General features: G+C 45.2%; 1 protein-coding gene and 1 long non-coding RNA gene across 4 annotated transcripts; one reads left to right on the top strand and one right to left on the bottom strand.

The window, feature by feature from the left end:
- Positions 1–506: 506 nt before the first annotated feature.
- Positions 507–17,010, bottom strand: LOC127911080 (synuclein-like). Its single transcript, XM_052477348.1, has 5 exons — positions 16,692–17,010; positions 8,435–8,476; positions 8,165–8,292; positions 3,047–3,085; positions 507–1,968 (listed from the first exon to the last, which is right to left on the bottom strand). Exons 1-4 carry the CDS (start codon positions 16,810–16,812, stop codon positions 3,047–3,049), a joined length of 330 nt encoding a protein of 109 aa, XP_052333308.1. The 5' UTR covers positions 16,813–17,010; the 3' UTR covers positions 507–1,968.
- LOC127911083 (uncharacterized) lies at positions 5,324–6,204 on the top strand. Of its 3 annotated transcripts, none has more exons than XR_008077590.1 (3): positions 5,324–5,463; positions 5,508–5,717; positions 5,995–6,204. It is a non-coding gene; the product is annotated as an uncharacterized LOC127911083 (long non-coding RNA). The 3 variants fall into 3 exon arrangements; XR_008077591.1 differs by having other exon boundaries at positions 5,324–5,538; positions 5,607–5,717; XR_008077592.1 differs by having other exon boundaries at positions 5,333–5,389.
- Positions 17,011–17,363: the final 353 nt, after the last annotated feature.

Here is a 17,363-nt window from a genome sequence, read left to right as displayed (position 1 = left end):
GGCTTAAATAAGTAATTGCTCTGTTGTTGTTTTCAACTAGAGCCAAGCGGACCACTCTGCTTTTCACAAATCAACACCAGGTGGCAGTCGAGAGTCTGTGACGACGTTCTGTCTATTACGGCAGCTGCTCTGCTGTTCGTCCCTCTGCAGGTCATCAGTACACCAGACAAAGAGTCAATAAAGAAAAGAACCCTGCTTCAATAGCATTGCAGAATGACCATACAGTTTACAGACCATTTCTTTCTAGAGGCATTCATTAGGCTCCACTGCACAGATAGTCTGGTGAGTATGGAAATAGAAAGGGAAAGAGAGAGAGAAAGATGGAGAGAGAGAGAACAAGAGAAGACAGAATAATAAAGGAGTAGCCAAGAATATCATGCATGAGAGAAAATGTAAATAATTAAATGAGCAGTCTATTGGTGTTTGCCCCAATTTTGTATTGTGTCAGGCTTGAGAATAATTATTATCCCATAATGAAAGAGAATAAAACAAGACAGATACAAACAATCATTTTGGATTTAAATAAAATTGTATTTATTTCAGTTCAGTTGTACTGTTTATAAAAGAAGCAGTCTGCTTTGATGCCAACATATATATTTTGCATTTTTGGATGAACGTGTGTGTCAGTGTGTATGTAACCTCTAATTCTTGGATACGTGTGTGCAATAGGTGAATTTGAATGTGTCTGAGGTTGTGTTTTTAGTCCCAATGAATGTGTGTCTGAGTCTATGTGTCTGGATGTTAGTAAGGCAACACGCAGTCTCGTTTGAGACGGCTTCAAAAGGACAAACACCGCGATGGTTTAAAAGACCTGTTCAAGTCACCGAAAGCAGACAGACAGGGGGGAGGGGGGCAGAGGGTACACTGTTGAGTGACCTGTAGCCGTCGCTTGAATGAAGGATCAGAGTGAAAGCATGATGAGGGGGCGGAGAAATTGTATTCCTCGAAGACCAGATGTACGGGATGTCAAGGTATTTGACCTGTCGACTACTCGTATTCACGTCTTGAGGTAGGCATGTGCGAGACGGCCTGGGTCATGTGATGGGGGAGCTGTTAATCCATAACTTCACCTTCACTCTGACCCTGAACCCTGTTTCGCAACACTTTATTTGGATAGTCTGTAGAGTATCGACAGATGGACAATCTATAGACTATCAGTAACATTTCAACTAACTATCTACTAAACCCTAACCCGTATTCTAAACCTAACCCTAGCAGTAACCTTAGCAAGATAGTTTGCTGATCGCATGGCCATCTGTAGAGCGCCTACAGATGGAAAATCCGGGCTATCTAAATAAAGTGTCACCCTCTGTTCTGTCACAATAAGGATGAGGGGGCGTCAGGCATTAAGACACAAGGGGTTAAATGAACTCACTTCAACACACATCTTCATCAACAAACCTGACCAACGCATACACTGACATAAGTACATCTACTGTATAAGTACCGGTGTTACATTATCTGACAGAGTGCACACTACCAGGAAGTCTCACATTGCCAACCCTCTCGGAGAAAAGTATTACTAAAAGTATTGTTCTGCCAAGTCTTTCTCAATGTCCTGGTGTGTATGCATGTGTGAACTGTATGTTTGTGTATGTGTATGTGTGGTATCGTGTAGGATGACCTGGAGTGGTGGGCAAAGGGAATGGGGGGGTGGGGGTCACAGTGGTAAGGTGGGTAATAGTCAGGGGTGAGGGACATGGACGGTAAAGGTATACGGGGCAGGAATGTGTAGCTTGTATGGTGAGGGATGTTGTGGATGGGGAGGATCTTTCAGAATGTTTAGTTTCCATCGAGTCACACAAAGAAAGCATCAGAGGGAGGGGGGCACACCGGGGTTGGTAGTCCTCCCCAGAAACAAGAGTTGGCAATGGGAAACGCAGGTCGAGCAGCATCTAACACGGTATTTCTTCCGGAAGAGAGGACGAGGGAGGCTGCTGCAGATCACTGATGTCAGAACCAACACTCCTGAGGTAAGGAGAGAGAAAGAAAAAGGAAGAAAGAAAGAAAGAAAGAAAGGGTAAATATTGTGAATGAGAGGAGCAGAAGTCACATATTTCCACTGCAGATGGTACACATCAGTACACTTTACGTTCCAAATGAAGTGATTATAATGGATAAAGACTATCCAATGTGTCTGTTTAGGCAGAGTGTTGGATTATCTGGCAGTTTTGGGTGCCATCCTCGTTTCGTGCCCCATTTTAGACAGTGGACGTAATATAAATACAGTATATAAAAAGGTCTGCTTCAATTTACGAGAGCATATGGTTCCTGCTATAGGGTATGAGTGAATGATGCACAGGTGTACCAAATCCCCCAGCTCACATCTAACCCCATATCTGGAGCTGTGGGGTCATCATAACCGCTTGGGTCTTTGAGCTAAGGCTTTTTTCCCCACGGCCCCTCGAGTAAAACAAAACCTTTTCACGTTAGTAGATCACTTCTGTTATTTGAACACTAAATCAAATGTCACAGCAATATTAGAACCCCCTTAAAGTGGCAATCAGCAGTAGAAATAATATCAAAGCAAGCTCCCCAGCCCTGTTTCGGTAAAAAAAAAAAAGCTGAGGGATGGGGCTGGAGAAATGTACCCACTCTCAAATTCATAGGCAGAGCTATGGGCGCAAGGACTGACCATCCATGATATCAAAATGATAGTTTTAACCATGTTTTGAGACTGTACAGTGTTTGTTTACATGTCATTTGTTTACAAACGCTGGAGTAAAACAAGCTGATATCTTGAGTTCTGATGGGGTACGACAGTTGAACGAAGCTCACGATGCGTCTGTCTATAAGTTATGTTCTTCAAGAATCAATGGGTACATATGATTCATTTCTAAGTCCCAAAGATTGATGTGGCAACCGCTGATTGCCCCTTTAATTAAGCAGTTCACATTAGCATATGGCTATTCCAAGAGGAGATGGGTGTTATACCACCTTACGCCTGGTCATACATAAACACATGAACATAGGTAATACTTCAACACGCAAAGCACACACAGAACCCACCCCTTTATACACCTACTGTACAAACAAACACACTCACCTACTGTCCTGCCTGCTCAGCTCCCTGAGAGAAGTCACTCTGTGTGGTACAAACAGAGAATGGGGATCAGCATGTGAATGAATAGATACCGTCTCTACACCTATCGCTGCGGCAGCCGCCTGTTGCTGCTACAGAGGAGGATGGCGATGACAACTTCCTCTGATGCAATATCCAGCTGAGCATGTGAGTTATGGATTTGGAGGAGGGTTAAACTGGAAAGAAATACAGATGTCCGTGTATTTAAACCACGGTTTTTGGTTAATGGACATGCACGGGCATCTCTTTAGTAGGGGAGTTGAGGCTTCAATGGGAGAACATGCATTGCGATATTACGGGCTCAGGCACTTAGGAAAAAAGATACGTCCTAGACAGTTTCCTCACGAGTTTATTCATGCCCATCAATTAGCTTTGCAATCATCTCTACTAGGATATCAATTATAATTATGATTCCCGGCATGGTATTATGGTAATAGTTTGGTGAATGGTCTAAAGTTTGATAATCAAGTTTGATTCTGATCATTCATTGCAGTGGCAATATTGCCTGATTTGGTTGTAGAAATGTTAATATAATTAAAGTTATTGCTGTGGGAATAAATATGACCTCAATCCCCAATATTATAATGATTATAATTCATACGGGCAATTCTAGCAGGAACTGACTTTAATCATGTCCTAACCACATAATATATCAGAGACTGAGATTGTGAAAATGAGAGTGATTGTAGCATGTCATCGGGTATGGATATGGTTGTTATACTTGACCTTGCCCCTACTGTACTCTCTCCCACAAAAGGCTTTTAAGTGCCTTTGAAAATGGCACATGACAGAGCTGTGAGAGCGAGACGGAGAGATAGGAGATTGAAAAAGGGAGGGGGTTGAATGTATGTTGTGGAGAGGAGCGATGGACAGATGGTTTGAGCTGTGGATGTAATTGCAGATGGATCTTCTTGATTTACATTATAAAGAGCCTGAAAGAAGAAAGGACACACACACACACACACACACACACACACACACACACACACACACACACACACACACACACACACACACACACACACACACACACACACACACACAGGCATGCACAGCAACCTGGTCTCGGGGCTCAGGGCATTCATATTATTCTGTACGTAAATCAGAGACACTCCATTTAGTATGATATATTACGTTTCGTATAGTAAGTATTCATTTGTGGACGTCCATCACCCATTACGTGAAGGGTTAGCTATAAGGGTTAGGGGAAGGGTTAGCTATAAGGGTTAAGGTTAGGGTTAGGGGAAGGGTTAGCTATAAGGGTTAAGGATAGGGTTAGGGGAAGGGTTAGCTATAAGGGTTAAGGTTAGGGGAAGGGTTAGCTTATGGGTTAAGGATAGGGAAGGGTTAGCTATAAGGGTTAAGGTTAGGGTTAGGGGTTAAGGTTTTAGCTATAGGGTTAAGGGTTAGCTATAAGGAAGGGTTAGGGTTAAGGTTAGGGTTATAAGGGTTAAGGGTTAGCTATAAGGGTTAAGGTTAAGGGTTAGGGTTAGGGAAGGGTTAGCTATATGGGTTAAGGTTAGGGTTAGGGAAGGGTTAGCTATAAGGGTTAGGGTTAGGGGAAGGCTATAAGGGTTAGGGGTTAAGGGTTAGCTATAAGGGTTAAGGGTTAGGGAAGGTTTATTATAGGGTTAGGGGAAGGGTTAGCTATAAGGGTTAAGGTTAGGGTTAGGGAAGGGTTAGGGTTAAGGAAGGGTTAGCTATAAGGGTTAAGGATAGGGTTAGGGGAAGGGTTAGCTATAAGGGTTAAGGTAGGGTTAGGGAAGGGTTAGCTATAAGGGTATAAGGGTTAAGGTTAGGGTTAGGGAAGGGTTAGCTATAAGGGTTAAGGTTAGGGTTAGGGAAGGGTTAGCTATAAGGGTTAAGGTTAGGGTTAGGGAAGGGTTAGCTATAAGGGTTAAGGATAGGGTTAGCTATAAGGGTTAAGGTTAGGGTTAGGGAAGGGTTAGCTATAAGGGTTAAGGTTAGGGTTAGGGGAAGGGTTAGCTATAAGGGTTAAGGTTAAGGGAAGGGTAGGGTTAGGGTTAGGGGAAGGGTTAGCTAGCTTAAGGTTAAGGGGAAGGGTTAGGGTTAGGGGAAGGGTTAGCTATAAGGGTTAAGGTTTAGGGTTAGGGGAAATAAGGGTTAGCTATAAGGGTTAAGGTTAGGGTTAGGGGAAGGGTTAGCTATAAGGGTTAGGATAGGGTTAGGGAAGGGTTAGCTATAAGGGTTAAGGGTTAGGGGAAGGGTTAGCTATAAGGTTAGGGTTAGGGGAAGGGTTAGCTATAAGGGTTAAGGTTAGGGTTAGGGGAAGGGTTAGCTATAAGGGTTAAGGATAGGGTTAGGGGAAGGGTTAGCTATAAGGGTTAAGGTTAGGGTTAGGGGAAGGGTTAGCTATAAGGGTTAAGGGTTAGGGTTAGGGGAAGGGTTAGCTATAAGGGTTAAGGTTAGGGTTAGGGGAAGGGTTAGCTATAAGGGTTAAGGTTAGGGTTAGGGGAAGGGTTAGCTATAAGGGTTAGGGGAAGGGTTAGCTATAAGGGTTAAGGTTAGGGTTAGGGGAAGGGTTAGCTATAAGGGTTAAGGTTAGGGTTAGGGGAAGGGTTAGCTATAAGGGTTAAGGTTAGGGTTAGGGGAATGGTTAGCTATAAGGGTTAAGGTTAGGGTTAGGGGAATGGTTAGCTATAAGGGTTAAGGTTAGGGGAAGGGTTAGGGGTTAAGGTTAAGGGTTAGGGGAAGGGTTAGCTATAAGGGTTAAGGTTAGGGTTAGGGGAAGGGTTAAGGTTAGGGTTAGGGGAAGGGTTAGCTATAAGGGTTAAGGTTAGGGTTAAGGTTAGGGGAAGGGTTAGGGGAAGGGGAAGGGTTAGCTATAAGGGTTAAGGTTAGGGTTAAGGTTAGGGGAAGGGTTAGGGGAAGGGTTAGCTATAAGGGTTAAGGTTAGGGGAAGGGTTAGCTATAAGGGTGAAGGTTAGGGTTAAGGTTAGGGGAAGGGTTAGGGTTAGGGGAAGGTTGGCTAACATGCTAAGTAATAAAACATGTGTAAGTAAGAAATAAAATGCTAAAGTTGTCAATGATGAGATTTGAACTCTCAACCTTTGGGTTACTAGACGTTCACATTATACGTCCACCCATCGACCCCGACCAACCATCCTACTTTAATTTTTGCCTTAAGTAAACATCTGTTAACATAGCTAACGTAACATATAATACTAATTTGAGTGTCTCAGATTGACATTTACTATGTTACGTCAAGTCTACACATGCACAAATGCACACATGCCCCCACACACGCATACCCACGCACTCAGGCATACATAAACGTACACTCACCCATGCCTGCATGTTCACCCACAAACACAGAATATAGATTTAGAGTGGAATTAGTAATTTTGCACCCGAGTGGTGCAGCGGTCTAAGGCACTGCACCTCAGTGCTAGAGGCGTCACTACAGACCCTGGTTCGATCCATGGGCTGTATCACAACCGGCCGTGATCGGAAGTCCCATTGGGCGCCGCACAATTGGCCCAGCGTCATCCAGGTTTAGGGGAGGGTTTGGCTGGGATAGGCCATCATTGTAAAATAAGAATTTGTTCTTAACTGACTTGCCTAGTTAAATAAAGGTGAAATAAAATCTGCATATCTAAGCATGCATCTTGAGCAGTCTGGATCCTCCTGACTGGTTATTCTTTTCTTTTTTTTAAGGAACATAATATGCTTCTCTGCATATCTGCTATGATCTCTGGGTAAAAGATGGGAGAAAGGAATGTGAGTCTTATTCAGTACATTTAGCTTCATTTTCCAAAGTCCGCCAACCTAGTTAGACAAGCTAGCTACTCTAACTTGATTGATAGCCTGAAATGTCTTCTTGGTAGCTAGTTATGAGGTTGTGAGATTGGATCTATCTGGGCGAGCTAAAGCCAACTTCATCACATTGCTAGGTGGCTATTAGTATTACAGAGAAACAAACAAACAACAAAAAATGTAAATACATTTTTTTAAACAAGACAAATCTGAGGGAGCACGTGCCCCTGTGCCCCTGTGCCCCCTCTGGGCATGATGCCTCCGACTGTAATATAGCGGGGACACAGCTGCTGTATCTTCACTGCAGTACAAACGACCACAACACAATAATGAATTGAGTATTCATACTCTACCTTGACATGTGTTGTGTTATTTCATGTATATTTCATGTATATTTCATGTATATTTCATGTATATTTCATGTATATGCATAGAAAACAATTACATGGTCTACATTCCTTTGAATTCATTGTATGATTTGTGATTGGAAATGTTTTCTCAATGTGAACATACATTCCCAGTTTGAGGAAATATTAGCTCATTTGGAGCTGACCGGTCGCACGCCCACCTGTCCACCCTCAAACCAACCAGCACCCAATCACCACTGCTGCCTACCTGCCAGCACCCAATCACCACTGCTGCCTACCTGCCAGCACCCAATCACTACTGTTGCCTACCTGCCAGCACCCAATCACTCCTATAGACGACTGTACCAGCCAGCACCCAAGTTGACAGCGTATTACTGCATATAAAGGCATGGTGCTTCAATGAGAAGAAGACAATAAAGGCAGCAAGCATCATGCCGTGCATTCATTCATTCATTCATTCTACGAAACTATCCACCACACACCCCTTCAGAACCAGAACCAGCCACCTCAGGCTCAGTGTCCAGAGCTACAGCTTCTTCCTGTTCCTGCCAGACACAACAGTTATGGGTGGAAGGAGAAGAAATTATACAAGTTACCAACAACACGCACAGACAGACAGACACAAACATAAAAGACACAAGTAAGCGTTGATCCTTTTCCTCTGCATTCCTTATAACAGAGACACTAAAATCAGAGATATGAACACAAACATTAATACGACAAGTCAACTTGGAAAAATCTGTCTTTTTGAGACCAGGATAAGATTGTTGAAGGATGGACCTGTTGAAGTCTCTACTCCTGTAATCACAAGGCTGATCTCAAGTCTGTTATAACTGTCTCTATTACAACCACCTCCAACCGTCCAGCCCACAGTTCCCCGTAGTGGAGAGGGGTTTGTAATAATGTTCACAATATGAAAAGACAGGATGTGACTCACCTGGTTCACCAATCCGGAGTTCACCGCTGCGTTCTCCATCCCTTCCACTGTTTGCTGAGACAGCTCATTGGCTCCGGCGACCGTTGCGTCCCCGACAATATTGGCTTGGTCAGTTGTTCTCTGGGCCACTGGGAGAAGGGGGACAGGGGGTTGTCACACTCTGTCCTCGGAGAACCGATGTTTCACCTCAGAATTTGTTTTGTGAAAAAAGCCTGATCCCTGTATACTTCTGCGATGTAGCGCAGGATACTTTCTGTGGGTAGTGTTTACCTGTGTTCACACCTGCTACCATTCCGTCCTTTGTCTTGTTGCCTGTAAAGGAGAGAAACAGATGCTAGATGATTTATGTTTAAATGACGTTTCTCAAACTCCAAGTACTGTAAACTCGGACAAAACGGAGTTGCTAGTTCTAGGTCCGAAGAAACAAAGAGATCTGCTTTTGGATCTGACAATTCATCTTGATGATTGTACAGTCGTCTCAAATAAAACTGTGAAGGACCACGGCATTACTCTGGACCCTGACCTCTCTTTTGACGAACATATCGAAAATATTTAAAGGGCAGCTTTTTTTCCATCTTCGTAACATTGCAAAAATCTGAAACTTTTTGTCCAAAAATGATGAAGAAAGGCTAATCCATGCTTTTGTCACTTCTAGATTAGACTACTGCAATGCTCTACTCTCCGGCTACCCGGATAAAGCACTAAATATACTTCAGTTAGTGCTAAACACAGCTGCTAGAATCCTGACTAGAACCAAAATATTTGATCATATTACTCCATTGCTAGCCTCTCTACATTGGCTTCGTGTTAGGCTAGGGCTGATTTCAAGGTTTTACTGCTATGCTACAAAGCATTACATGGGCTTGCTCCTACCTATCTCTCCGATTTAGTCCTGCCTTACATACCTACGTGTACGCTACGGTCAGAAGACGCAGGCCTCATTGTCCCTAGAATTTCTAAGCAAACACCTGGAGGCAGGGTTTTCTCCTATAGAGCTCCATTTTTATGGTCTCGACCATTAAGTCATTACTGAAGACTCATATTTTCCGTTGGTCCTATGATTAAGTGTAGTCTGGCCCAGGGGTGCAAATGTGAACCACATGGAAGTAGAGCGACGAACCACCCTTGCTTTCTCTGCCTGGTCGGCTCCTCTCTCTCCCCTGGGATTCTCTGCCCCTGACCCTATTATGGGGGCTGAGTCACTGGCTTACTAGTGCTCTTCCGTACCGTCCCTCGGAGGGGTGCGTCACTTGAGTGGGTTTTATCTTGGTCTTATCCTGGTCACAGACGTGATTTTCCTGTCCGGTTTTGCGCCTCCTCGGGCTCGTGCGGTGGAGGAGATCTTTGTGGGCTATACTCAGCCTCGTCTTAGGGTAGTAAGTTGATGATCTGTTGATATCCCTCTAGTGGTGTGGGGGCTGTGCTTTGGCAAAGTGGGTGGGGTTATAACCTGCCTGGTTGGCCCTGTCTGGGTGTATCGTCGGACGGGGCCACAGTGTCCCCTGACCCACCCCTGTCTCAGTCTCCAATATCTATGCTGTAATAGCCTATGTGCCGGGGGGCTAGGATCAGTCTGTTATATCTGGTGTTCTCCTGTCTTATCTGGTGTCCTGTGTGAATTTACGTATGCTCCCTCGAATTCTCTCTTTCTCTCTCTCCCTCTCCTGGAGGACCTGAGCCATAGGATCATGTCTCAGGACTACCCGGCCTGATGACTCCTGGCGGTACCCAGTCCAACTGGTCGTGCTGCTGCTCCTGTTTCAACTGCTCTGCCTGTGGCTAGGGGAATCCTGCCATGTTCACCGGACATTCTACGTTCGACTCTCTCTCTTTCTACCACACCTGCTGTCTCGACCTCTGAATGCTCGGCTAGGAAAAGCCAACTGACATTTACTCCTGAGGTGCTGACCTGTTGCACCCTCTACAACCACTGATTATTATTTGACCCTGCTGTTCATCTATAAACGTTTGAACATCTAGAAAAACACTCTGGCCTTAAATGGCCATGTACTCTTATAATCTCCACCCGGCACATCCAGAAGAGGACTGGCCACCCCTCAGAGCTTGGTTCCTCTCTACATGGATTAACATTGGATGGGGGGACTCAGCTTCCAAATCAAAAGGCAAATTGGAATAACTTAGCGAGGACACCAGGATCAACATCTCCAGGCTTCCCTAACACTTCAATACTTGATGAATTAGGCACAGAGAATCAGTCTCCCTCTCTAATGGTTATTACATAGGGCCAGATCCTTGTTGTCTGTTCTAAGAGCAATGGGTTCTGCTCAGCTGGTCCAGTATTGTCTGTTCTCTCCCAGGCTCTGTCACAGTGCTCTGCTCTGTCTCTCTGGGCCCTCTGGAGCTCAGCTCATCTCTGGCTCACAAAGACTCCTTGAGGAGAGAAAAGGTCAGCCATTCCTTCAGCCATAGAGCTGTATGGGTTGAGGCCTGCTGGCCGGCCAAACCCACTCAACCTCCTCAATACAACTGGCATGGAGCATTGGAGTGGATCTCTCACTCCCCCCCCCCTCTCTCTCCCTCTCTCTCTCTCTCTCTACCTCTCTCTCTCTACCTCTCTCTCTACCTCTCTCTCTCTACCTCTCTCTCTCTCTCTCTCGCTCTCTCTCTCTCTCTACCTCTCATGCAAATCACCAGCACAACAAGCCGTTGCTCTGTTCCCCCTGCTGACCCTTTGAGCTGGGCGTTTTTGAAAATCCCTCCCCAGTCCCCACACAAACACATCGCTCAAGTCAAGCGTGTCATTGTTATTTAACTCCCTACACAACAATGGGCTAATTTAGTACTAGGGACATGGAAATTGCCATGAGCTAAAGTCCAACTGTCCAATGTAGAACACAGGAAAAAACACAGACACAGGAGCCAGGCTATTGTATTGTTAATGCTGTAAAATCAATAGAGAGGTAACATCAGCAGGCAGCCATCAATGTTGTAACTTGATGTCAGTTTTCGTGAGGAATCTAACATGACTTCATATCAGCAGAGAGACATTGTGACTGTGGCAACAGTTACCTCCCCTGCACCTGAGATGGTAAATACTGTTACTATAATACATGACTACACACCCACAAAACATCCTGTTCGCGTGTTTATATTCAAAGATAACAACTGAAACACAGGACCTCATTGTCTCATCAGAATGCTATAGCATCTTTGATTCTGTGTGTAGTAATCTCGGCACTCAGAAACAAATCTCACATGCGTGCTGGCCAGCTAAATGTTTTGTCTGCCATGAGAGATGTATTGGTGGGTTTCATTGCATTTTCTTCTCCCTCTCTCTCTCCATCCAGTCTCTCTCTCTCTCTCTCTCTCTCTCGCTCTGTCTCTTCTCACTGCTTCTGATTCATCTACACACATCTTAATCCTTCTATGGTAAGATGGTGCTTATTCTGTAACCATAAGAAGAAAGAGGGAGTGGGAAGGCAGCGGACGAATGAGGAGGAGGAATAAGAAATATTGCATTTTAACATTGTTTATCAATTGAAAGACACACACTGTACAGCTCAGTTATCGTTTGATGAACAAAAGAACACTGTGGCTAAATTAATGGAGAGCAGTACAATCCAGACATAATAGGATCATTACTAACCATTGTGTGTGTGTGTGTAGACATACATACGCAACTGTGTGTGTGTGTGTGTGTGTACATGCGTACGTGCAACTGTGTGTGTGTGTGATGGCGGTAGTGGTGGTAGTATATTCACGTCTCAGCTGTGATGTGAGGGGACACTCTGGCACACTGTGACCTCTCATCTGTGATTGTAGGAGACAGCCTGTGCCCTCCCTCCCTCCTCTCAGTTCTGCACACTCCCTGTCCTGGAGCACTGGGCCTCGTGACTGTCTGCCACCCACCCAGCAGCAGCTGAGCATCACATACACACACCAATATAGATACATGCCTGCACCATTGCACACACACACACACACACACACACACACACACACACACACACACACACACACACACACACACACACACACACACACACACACACACACACACACACACACACACACACACACACACACACACACACACACCTACACCTCACGCCAATATATAGATACATGCCCGCACATACACACACACACATATATATATATATATATATATAAAAACAACACATAATGCACCTGGTCAATGCCTAGTATGTTGTAATAAGTCCATACCACAGGAGGCTGCTACCATTCCCCTGATTCCGCTCCAGCCATTAGCACCAGCATCCTGTGGACCACACAGTAGTGAATTCACACTAGATCGCCTCACACGATAGTACACTGCGTACAGACATCAGTCAATCCCGCACTCACTGAATAAAGTGCTCACACTCAAACAGATGAACGTAGTCAACGAACACAGGCACGGGCAGACATGGACACACACACACACACACACACACACACAGGATAAGGGCTCACTGAGAGGCTGTGCAGATAAACAGAGGCAGCAGATCAGGGTTCGGGGGGATTCGTGACAAATCTCCTCCTTAAAAAAAAAAACATAATCCATTCTCTCTTACACTCTGTAGATGACTCACACAGTAACGTGTGTGATGGAGGCCTGGTGGGGCTTGGCTGTGTGTAAAAGCCTCAGTATGCTCCGCACGCTCAACTGCTCCAACAGCACTGTCTCAGAGCACTCGGTTGTTTGATCACATATCTGATGGGGGGGGGGGGTAGTACGCTGCACCCTTCTCTCTCAGAAGAAGGGGAAAGAACAACGAAGATGAAAAAATAAAGGAGAATAGACCGACATGTAGCTTGGTCATGCTGATGAGATATCTGGCTGTGCAGTAGAGGTTCAATGATCTCTTTACAGTGCTGTGAAGATCAATACACCAATGAAATGTGATGGGCTCTGCCCTCTGTGGCTGAATGGCTCCACCAGGTCGTTCAGCAGAACGGGGTGGATGACAGACCGCCTCCGTGTGGTGGGGATGATTTATGATGATGGATGAAGATGGATACAGCCTCCTCTATCTCTGCTTATTGACATCCAATGAATGATAATCCCACGAACTGGATTCTGAGTGCACCACCCACTCATTCATAATCTCGTTCCCTCGCTCTCATTCTCTCATCTCTCTTTCTCTGCCTCTCTCTCTTTTTCTTTTTTCTTCCCATCCTCTTCTCCTCCCCCCAGGAATCACGTCACTCTCAAATGTTTCATTTATTAATTCATTTATCCTTTCCCTCTTGTTCTCCTTCATTCTCTACCATTTCCTCTCCGCCCCTCTTCTCTAGGTTGTTAGTGCTGTAATCTGGTACCCAGACACTTCCGCCCAAATGTGTGAAGAGTCTGGTGGACCAACTCGCCAAACTTGGCCTTCGTTCTCCAACTGGCGGCACTCAAGCCGAATTTGGCCAGCGGGTGGTTTCAGTTGGCCCTACAAGTTTCATTTTTTATTTTCTTATTTTCATTGATGGACATAAAATGTAAAAATATCAGGAAATTAAGTGATTTTAATTCAAGAAATCTCTTCAACTATTCCCACGCATAATATGGAGACGTGATCGTATACAAATGTAAGAATGGTTTGAAATTATTATATTTTAGCTTCTTGAGGTCCATTTGCAGTCTACAAATGATTTTGAATTATGTTCCGGACCCCCAAATGATGACAAATACAATATATATACAAAAGCATGTGGACACCCCTTCAAATTAGTGGATTTGGCTATTTCAGCTACACCCGTTGCTGACAGGTGTATACAATTGAGCACAAAGCTATGCAATCTCCATAGACAAACACTGGCATTAGAATGACCCGTACTGAAGAGCTCAGTGACTTTTAATGTGGCACCGTCATAGGACGAGTCAGTTCATCAAATTTCTTCCCTGCTCGAGCTGCCCCGGTGAACTGTAATTGCTGTTGTTGTGACGTGGAAACGTCTAGGAGCAACAACGGATCAGCAGCGAAGTGGTAGGCCACACAAGCTCACAGAACAGGACTGCCGAGTGCTGAAGCGTGTAGCGTGTACAAATTGTTGCAACACTCACTACCGAGTTCCAAACTGCCTCTGGAAGCAATGTCAGCACAAGAACTGTTTGTCGGGAGCTTCATGAAATGGGTTTCCATGGCCGAGCAGCCGCACACAAACCTAAGATCACCATGCGCAATGTCAAGCGTCGGCTGGAGTGGTGTAAAGCTCACCGCCATTGGACTGTGGAGCAGTGTAAACGCGTTCTCTGGAGTGATCTGGCAGTCAGACGGACTAATCTGAGTTTGGCGGATGCCAGGAGAATGCTACCTGACCCAATGCACTGTGCCAACTCTAAAGTTTGGTGGAGGAGGAATAATGATCTTGGGCTGTTTTTGATGGTTCGGTCTAGGCTCCTTAGTTCCTGAGAAGGAAAATCTTAACGCTACAGCATACAATGACATTCTAGACGATTCTGTGCTTCCAACTTTGTGGCAACAGTTTTCTGGAGGCCCTTTCCTGTTTTAAGCATGACAGTGCCCCCGTGCACAAAGCAAGGTTGATACAGAAATGGATTGTCGACGTCAGGGTGGAAGAACTTGACTGGCCTGCACAGAGCCCTGACCTCAACCCCATCGAACACCTTTGGTAGGAATTGGAATGTGACTGCGAGCCAGGCCTAATTGCCCAACATCAGTGCCTGACCTCACTAATGCTCTTGAGGTTGAATGGATGGAAGTCCCCGCAGCAATGTTCCAACATCTATTTGAAAGCATTCTCAGAAGGCTGTTATAGCAACAATGGGGGGAACCAACTCCATATTAATGCTCATTTTGGAATGAGATTTTTGATGAGCAGGTGTCCACATCATTTTGGTCATGTAGTGTACTTTTCTTAATAGGTCACGCCCATAGAATTCTATGGCCACTCCCACTAAGGCCAACTTTGAATTGTTGATATCTGTATGAATCAGTGTTCTAATGTGTCAGTGTTCTAATGTGTCAGTGTTCTGTATGAATCAGTGTTCTAATGTCTCAGTGTTCTTATGTGTCAGTGTTCTAATGTGTCAGTTCTAATGTGTCAGTGTTCTGTATGAATCAGTGTTCTAATGTGTCAGTGTTCTGTATGAATCAGTGTTCTAATGTCTCAGTGTTCTAATGTGTCAGTTCTAATGTGTCAGTGTTCTGTATGAATCAGTGTTCTAATGTCTCAGTGTTCTAATGTGTCAGTGTTCTAATGTGTCAGTGTGTCAGTTCTAATGTGTCAGTTCTAATGTGTCAGTGTTCTGTATGAATCAGTGTTCTAATGTGTCAGTGTTCTAATGTCTCAGTGTTCTAATGTCTCAGTGTTCTAATGTGTCAGTGTGTCAGTTCTAATGTGTCAGTTCTTTGGCTGTCCTCATAGGTGAATCCTTTGAAGAACCCTTTTTGGTTCCTGGTAGAATCATTTTGAGTTCAATGAAGAACCCTTTCCGCAGAGGGTTCTACAGGGAACCCGAGAGGGTTCTAGCGGGAACCAATAAAGTTTATCCTATGGGGACAGCCGAAGAACCCCTTTGGAACCCTTTTTTCTTAGAACGTATGTGTCAGTGGTGCTCAGGGCTGCAGAGCTGGGCTGTGCTATATTGTGCTGTGTTGGGTTGGGCTGGGTTGACGGGGGGTCCAACAGTGGAGCTGCATTAGTCACTCTGAGAATCCGAGACGCCCATGTTAAATCTCACTGCTGCAGCGGGCTGACAGCCAGGTGGGTGGTACAGCAGAGATGAGCTGATCTGAACTATACTCAGAATCATAGACCTCTCCCTAGCACCACTATACTGTATTATCACATACGCACCGATTGGGGAAAATATGTGAACACACACACAGTACAATCACCTCCCAGTGCTCTACAATAGGATTTTCTCATCCATATCCCCCTGTCACATTAAGTGGGTGTACTGTATGTGTAACAGGTGTACTGTATGTGTGTGTGTGTGTGTGTGTGTGTGTGTGTGTGTGTGTGTGTGTGTGTGTGTGTGTGTGTGTGTGTGTGTGTGTGTGTGTGTGTGTGTGTGTGTGTGTGTGTGTGTGTATGACCATCAATATTGTTTGTCAACGTTCTGTTGGTCATTACACTCTACATAATGAATAGAGTACCTCAGTACCACTCAACCAGACTTTTCCCTCTTTGAATAGAACATCTCTTGCCTGAGGCATATGCAATCTAAAATACATCAATATCTTTCTCTCCCTTTCTGACCCTTTTTTCTGCTTTTCTCCATTGTCTTTGCCATCATTCTCCTTTTCTTGTTCAACGTTCCCTTCCTATCTGTATCCATGTTTCCATCACCAGCCATATTTAGCCCTGCCTGGTTGTCTGTCCCATTTTATTCAAACCTTGCTGAACAATTAGTGCACTCACCCATCCCTCACACATCACTCATCCATCACTCATCCATCAAATACAAGCACCCCAGGAGGGCTTCACAGGATCAAAATGTAAGCCAGATTATCCCACATAAAAACTGTGATGTACTATTTTCAGCTAACCCTCTCCACCACTGTCTATCCTCCACACCTTTCCCCATCATCACTCCTGTACTCACCCACATACATTACCCCCTCCTTGGTTTTGGCAGCTGCCCCCTCCACCCCTGCCTTGGTCTTCTCCGCTGCAGCCACCGCGCCTTCCTTGGCCATGGAGAATCCCTTCTTCAGATAATCCATGCTGGTCTGCTGTTACAGGGCTGTGTCTTTTAGCTGGCTCTGGCTGTGTCTTGGAGCTGGTAGATGAGGTTGCTCAGTGTGCCCTTCTGTGCCTGCGTGTGTGTCTGCGTGTGTGTGAGCGCGCCTGAGGTTGTGTCTCTGCGTGGTAGGTGGGTGTGTGCGCGAGTGTTTGTGCATGCGTTGCTCTTATGAGAGAGAGAGAGAGAGAGAGAGAGAGAGAGAGAGAGAGAGAGAGAGAGAGAGAGAGAGAGAGAGAGAGAGAGAGAGAGAGAGAGAGAGAGAGAGAGAGAGGCTGGACTGATCTGTGCTGCTGAGGCAGATTGGGACACCCTTAACAAGGAGAGCAGCTGAGCGAATGAAATGGAGAGAGGGAGGGTAGAGGGGGGGGAGGGAGGGACATGGGGAGATAGATGGAGAGAGGGGGAGAAGAGGGGGGGAGGGAGGGACATGGGGAGAGAGATGGAGAGAGGGGGAGAAGAGGTGGAGAAAGAAAGAGCAAGTGGGTGAGGAATGCAGAGATGGATGCTGCAGTGTTGCTCAGTTATGCTGCC

Source organism: Oncorhynchus keta, chromosome 2 (genome assembly GCF_023373465.1).
Source record: "Oncorhynchus keta strain PuntledgeMale-10-30-2019 chromosome 2, Oket_V2, whole genome shotgun sequence".
Lineage (NCBI taxonomy): Eukaryota > Metazoa > Chordata > Actinopteri > Salmoniformes > Salmonidae > Oncorhynchus > Oncorhynchus keta.
Note: the sequence above shows the minus strand (reverse complement) of the source record. Positions and strands in the feature narration are given on the sequence as shown.

What these genes read in the sequence shown, in the direction of transcription:
- LOC127911080 (XM_052477348.1), bottom strand. Translation starts at nt 16,812, where the DNA reads ATGGATTATCTGAAGAAGGGATTCTCCATGGCCAAGGAAGGCGCGGTG. An exon ending in GGAGGGGGTAATGTATGTGG is followed by an intron (nt 8,477 to 16,691) that starts GTGAGTACAGGA and finishes TCTCCTTTACAG; the next exon opens with GCAACAAGACAAAGGACGGA. An exon ending in ACTCCGGATTGGTGAACCAG is followed by an intron (nt 3,086 to 8,164) that starts GTGAGTCACATC and finishes TGTACCACACAG; the next exon opens with AGTGACTTCTCTCAGGGAGC.